The sequence below is a fragment of the Numida meleagris genome, chromosome 24, assembly GCF_002078875.1.
Source record: "Numida meleagris isolate 19003 breed g44 Domestic line chromosome 24, NumMel1.0, whole genome shotgun sequence".
Lineage (NCBI taxonomy): Eukaryota > Metazoa > Chordata > Aves > Galliformes > Numididae > Numida > Numida meleagris.
This window is the reverse complement of record NC_034432.1, coordinates 1,327,897-1,333,311: the sequence shown is the minus strand read 5'-3', so window position 1 is coordinate 1,333,311 and position 5,415 is coordinate 1,327,897. Positions and strand designations below refer to the sequence as shown.

General features: G+C 68.7%; 1 protein-coding gene across 2 annotated transcripts in view; it reads right to left on the bottom strand.

The window, feature by feature from the left end:
• Positions 7–5,415, bottom strand: part of HCN3 (hyperpolarization activated cyclic nucleotide gated potassium channel 3) — an 8,422-nt gene continuing 3,013 nt past the window's right edge. The window contains exons 2-8 of one of the 2 annotated variants that reach the window (XM_021376630.1): positions 4,695–5,124; positions 4,405–4,566; positions 3,860–4,078; positions 3,368–3,514; positions 3,044–3,284; positions 2,608–2,772; positions 7–2,178 (exon numbers count right to left, since the gene is read on the bottom strand). In XM_021376630.1, coding sequence (XP_021232305.1) covers positions 1,043–2,178; positions 2,608–2,772; positions 3,044–3,284; positions 3,368–3,514; positions 3,860–4,078; positions 4,405–4,566; positions 4,695–5,105 — 2,481 coding nt within the window. In that variant the 5' untranslated portion in view covers positions 5,106–5,124 and the 3' untranslated portion in view covers positions 7–1,042. Of the gene's footprint in view, positions 2,179–2,607; positions 2,773–3,043; positions 3,285–3,367; positions 3,515–3,859; positions 4,079–4,404; positions 4,567–4,694; positions 5,369–5,415 lie in introns of those variants that run through there. The other variant, XM_021376629.1, reaches the window with a different exon arrangement.

Here is a 5,415-nt window from a genome sequence, read left to right as displayed (position 1 = left end):
GATTGGGGAAGGGGGTTTCAAGTCCGTGAAAAAAAGGCAGTGTTGGACGTCCCCTCCGACCGCTACGTGCGTGGCCCCAGCGGTCCTCACATCGCATCCCAAACGCGGCGGGGGGGGGACGGGAGGATTCCCTTTGCAGGGGGACCGCACGGAGCGCGACCCTCGCCCGCTGCGTGGGGGCCGCTCAGCGGCAGCCGAGCCCCGGAGCGCACTACAAGCCACGGGTCCTGCAGCGGAAAGCAGCGCGGGGGGGGGACGGGGAACACTACTCTAACCGGGACTGCGAACACGGCGGAGCCCAAAGCGACACGAAGCGGAGCTCAGCTGCTCGGCGGAGCCACGACTCACACACACTGCTGCTGACTACTGGCTCGGTTTGGTGGGTGGAGGGGGGGGGGGGGGGAGAGGGCGGCGGTCGCCCCCGCGCTGCTCCCACCGGGATGTGGGGCTCGGTGCGTCCCGCCGCATCCCGGGCCCCCACGGCACCGCGGAGCCGAGGAGAGGCAACCGGGGAGAGCCGCCTCCCCCCGGCTCGGCGCTGCGCCGCTCCGGGACTGCCAGCTCCCGGCACGGAGTCCCGATGTGTCGGGGGGGTCCCGGCCCTGCCTGGCCCCAGGCACTGCTCCCTGCCCGCCGGGCGGTGGGCTCCGATCCCCTCTGCCCTCGGCCCCTCTCCCTCCCGTCCCAAACAGCCGAAGCGCCGGGCAGGTCCGTGGGGCTGGAGGAGGGGACGCGTGGGCCGGGGGTCACCCCAGCCCTGGGGGCGGGGCAAAGCGCGGAGGGGCCCGGCCCTGAGGGAGAAGCTGCGGGCAACTGGGACCCCGCAGAGGATTTGGGGTGGGGGCTGCTCCCTGCAGGAGGACAGGTCTCGAGGGGCAGCGATGGAGCAAAGGCGGAGCCCCACCGGAGAGCCCCCTCCTCACTCCGCCAGCCCCAAACCCACCGCTCCCGCTCCCCCCGTGCCCTCCCGCTCACCTCGCCGTCCCTCCGACGCCGCCGGGCCTCGGCCACGTGCTCTGCTCCCACGGATGTCGCCGGGGGCTCACATGTTGGACGGCAGTTTGGGTTTCCCCGTTTCCACCTCAGGGCTGAAGGCCACGGAGCCCTTACGGGAGGGAGCTGCCGCCTGGCGGGGCGCCGACACCGGGGACTGCGGGGTGGGCGCTGCGGCCGCGGGGCGGTTCGGCTGCGCTGGAGAACCCGAAGGCATCTGCTGCGGGTGCGGGACCCCCGGAGCCGGCTTGGCGAGGAGTCCGGCGACCGAGGGAGAGGACCTGCGGGCCAGGTTCCCCGCGGATTTCCTGCCCTGCTGCAAGGAGCTCCCGTCTGCTTGCTGGGCGACTTTATTGGGCAGGGAGGGCTGCGAGGCCGAGAGGAGGCGGACGTCCTGCGTGAGCCGCCCGACAGGCAGCCCCTGGATGCTCCGGTGCTTCACCAACTGCTGCGGCTGCATCAGGAGCGAGATGTGGGAGCCGGTGGCTCGGGACAGGCTGTAGTGGAGAGTTCTCCCCGCCGGCACCGCCTGCTCCGAGCTCGGGGACGGGGCCCCCGCCGCCTGCTGCAGCAGAGAGGTGGAAACCGAAGCGCCGCGGGACTTGGAGAGCTGGGGTTGGGGTCCCGCCGCCGCCGCCAGGGGCTGCTTGGCCGTCATCTCCCCCTTCTGCCCCACGCGTGGGGGGCCCTGCGCCCCGTGGCTCGGCCGCTGGGCACCGCTTTCCAGGGGCACCTGGGACTGCAGCATGGGCGAGGACGGCGAGGCGGCGGCGGGCGTCTGCAGGTGGGACGGTGCCCCCGAGGGCGAGCTGACGGAGGAGGGCCGCGAGCCCCCCAGGCTGGGCTGGGACCGGCGCACCGGCTTGGTCAGCAGCGTGGCCTCGGGGGAGAGCGGGCTGGAGATGGAGGAGGGCGGCAGGAAGATGTGGGCCTGCAGGCTGTGCTGGTGCGTCAGGGCGATGGCCACGTTGGTGGTGGCGGCGGCCGTCTGCAGCGGCGCGTGCACCAGCGGCTCCCAGATGACGGGCTTGCCGCTCAGCTCCCGGCCCAGCGTCATCTGCTGCAGCTCCTGGATGTTGTGGGCCACGTCCTGGTCGTGCTTCACGATCTGCTGGATCATCTCGGTGTTCATGGGCCCCGCGCTGTGCTCGGCGCGCTTGCGGAGCAGGATGGAGTTCTTCTTGCCTGGGTGAGAGGCGGCGGTGTCAGTGACCCCGCAGCGCCGCTCTCGGGGGCACCGTGGGGAGGTGACAGCGGGGAGGGACAATGAAACTTCACTGGATTTAGGGGTCGAGGCGTTGGGGAGGGTCCTGGCTTCAGCACAGAGGGAGAAGAAGGAGCAAAGCCCGGATTCCAAGGGCTCCAGGCTGCATTTGGGGGCCCATGGTCCTGCTTGTCCTCAGCAGGAGAAAGGGGATGAGGAAAGCGGGACGATGCCACCCAGCGCAAATGTGAGCGGGGAGGGCAGGAGCGCAGCCCATGGGCGCTGCCCAGATCCCACCCGGCAGCAAAGCGGAGCCCTGCAGGCGGGTGGGGGGCTCCCACCCTGTGCCCCCCTCCTCATCGCTGGGCCCCTGGGAAAACAGACGGGGGGGGTGCGGGGCCGCTCCTCACCAATGCGGTCCAGCCGGTCCATGGCCACCGTCTCGAAGGCTCGGCGCATCATGGGGTACTCCTCCAGCACCTCGTTGAAGTTGTCCACCGACAAGGAGTAGAGGCGGCAGTAGGTGTCGGCTCGCACGCTGGCCGTCCGCCTGCCCCGCGTCAGCAGGCAGATCTCTGCAGAGAGAGGTGTGGGGCTGAGGGGGACGCGGGACCCAGCCCCATCCCAGCAGCCCCCCCCCCTTCCTGCACGGGGTCAGGCAGCGCTGCTCGGAGCGGGAGCAGACCCAGGAGCTCGGACAGGCACGGCCGCGGGCTTTGGAACGCCAGAACCCATGGGGTGAGCTGATGCCAAACCCACAGCACTGAGATGGCAGCGGGTGCAGCAGCGCGAGCATCACGCGTCCCCCGGCAGCTCCCGCTTCCCTCTGCTCCCACGTCCCCTCACCCCCAAAGTAGGAGCCGTCGGACAGCTTGGTCTCCTTGCTGCCCTTGGTGAGGATGCTGACCACCCCGTGCTGGATGAAATACATCTTTTTGCCCACGGTGCCCTCGCGGATGATGAAGTCCCCGGGCTGGAAGACCTCGAAGCGCAGCTTGGTCAGCATGGCGGTCACGAAGTTGGGGTCGGCGTTGGCGAACAGCGGCATGTTGGCCACCAGGTTGCGGCAGTTGAAGTTGATGATCTCCTGCAGGGCGAGGAGCAGGTCAGCGGGGACACGGCCCTGCTCCCCCCCCCCCCGGCCCCCCAGCCCCGGGTCCCACCCCGCACCTCTTTGAGCGGCTCGCTGAGCTCCCCCAGGATGTTCTCCTCGTCGAACATCTTGCCTTGGTAGCGGTGCTCGTAGTACTCGTGGATGCGCTGGCGGGTGTCCCCGGGCAGCTTGTGGAAGGACATGTACTGCTCCACCTGCTTGTACTGCGGGGACAGCACAGAGCCACGTCGGGCCGCGCTGAAATGAGGGCACCGTGCCGGGGCTGGCGGCCCCCGGGAGCTGCCCACCCCACAGCTCCCGTCCCAGAGCTCACCCCAGGGCGCAGGACCCCCCCCCCCCCTGCACTCAGGCAGGACGGGAGCTTTGCTACGCCAGGGTGAACCCCAGCACCACCAGTGGGTCATCCCAACACAACTGGGGAGCCTGGCCCACCCCCCGAGCGCACACCAAGGACGGGGGACCTGCACCGGGCAGGGTTGGGGCCTCGAGCCACTTGTGGCAAAGTGACCTCCCCTGGGATGGGGGCACTGCCCCTGCACCCCCCCGACCTTCTCCTGGTACTGGCGGCGGGACGAGTCCAGCGATTGGATGAGGGCGGTGGCGTGGCCGATGAACATGGCGTAGCAGGTGGCCCCCACGATCATGCTCAGCATCGTCAGCCAGACGTCGGTCATCCCCTCGGGCGCCTGGCGGCCGTAGCCGATGCACAGCATGTGGCTCATGGCCTTGAACAGGGCGTGCGAGTACTGCTTCCCCCAGGAGTCGTTCTGCAAGGAGAGGGAGCAGCTGGGAGGAGGCTGAGCCCACCCGGTCCCAATCCCCAGGGCCGGGACCCCCAAGCACCCATGGGAACAAAAGCATTCGGCGCGTGCGGGGCCGAAGGGCAGAGCTCCACGCTGGGAAGGGACGTTGGGAGAGGTTCGAGGGGATTCTCGGACACAGGGGGTTCCTTCGGTCCAACTCCAGCAGCAGCCAAGACAGCAACAGGATGCGGAAACTCCCCCGAACCGCCCCACTGCTTCTGGGGGGGGTCCGGGCAGCCCCAGCCCTCAGGGAGCTCTGGGGACGTCACTCCCCCCCGCGGGGCGCTCACCACCATGCGGTTCATGGACACCCAGCAATCCTCGGGGAAATCTTGCAGCATCGGCACCAGGAACTGCAGGCAGCCGTCCCAGTGGCACAGCAGCAGCATCATGCCGATGAGGTTGAAGATTCTCACCACGGCGCTGGCCAGGTCGTAAGTCATGTGGAAGATCTGGGGGAGGAACGGGAGCGGGGCTAGAGAGAAAACGCCTCCGTCCCCCTCTGTGCCCCGAAGCCAGGGAGCCCTGGCCCGCCCCAAGACCCCAGGCGGGGGCCCGAGACCCCCGGGGGGGCTCTCACCTCCTCCCACTGGTGGATGTAGCGGATGAGGCGCGAGAGCCGCAGCAGGCGCAGCAGGCTGAGGATTTTGGTGAAGCGGACGATGCGCAGCGCTCGCGCCGTCTTGTAGACGTCGGAGTCCACCTGCGTCTCCAGGTCGACGATGAGGAAGATGTAATCGACGGGGATGGAGGAGATGAAGTCGACCAGGAACCAGCTCTTCAGGTATTTCATTTTGATGGTGTGGGGGTCCAGGATGATCTCCGTGTTGTCCTCCACCACGATGCCCGTCCGGAAGTTCAGGACCAGGTCGGCCAGGAAGAAAGTGTCCGACAGGACGTTGAAAACGATCCAGGGAGGGGTGTTCTCGTCCTTGAAGAAGGTGATGCCCACGGGCAGGATGATCAGGTTGCCCACCATCAGGAGCAGCATGATGAGGTCCCAGTAAAACCTGCGCGGGGCAGCGGCACGCGGGGAGAAAGCAAAGCCGGGATCAAAGTTTAGAACCCAACGTGTCGCAGAGATGAGGAGCTCGGGGCTCGGCAGGGTTTGGACGGAGCCCTGCGGGTGCTGCAAAGCAGGCGCAAGCAGCGGGGCAGCCCAGGGACTCAGGGGGGGTCTGCAGAGACCCCACGCAGCCATCGGTCCGAGCCCGATGCTGTTCTGCGTCCCCTCCCACGGGTAAATGCACCCGGGCTCCCAAAACGACGCCCGTGAAAAGAGCCCCGTGGGTTTCCCACGT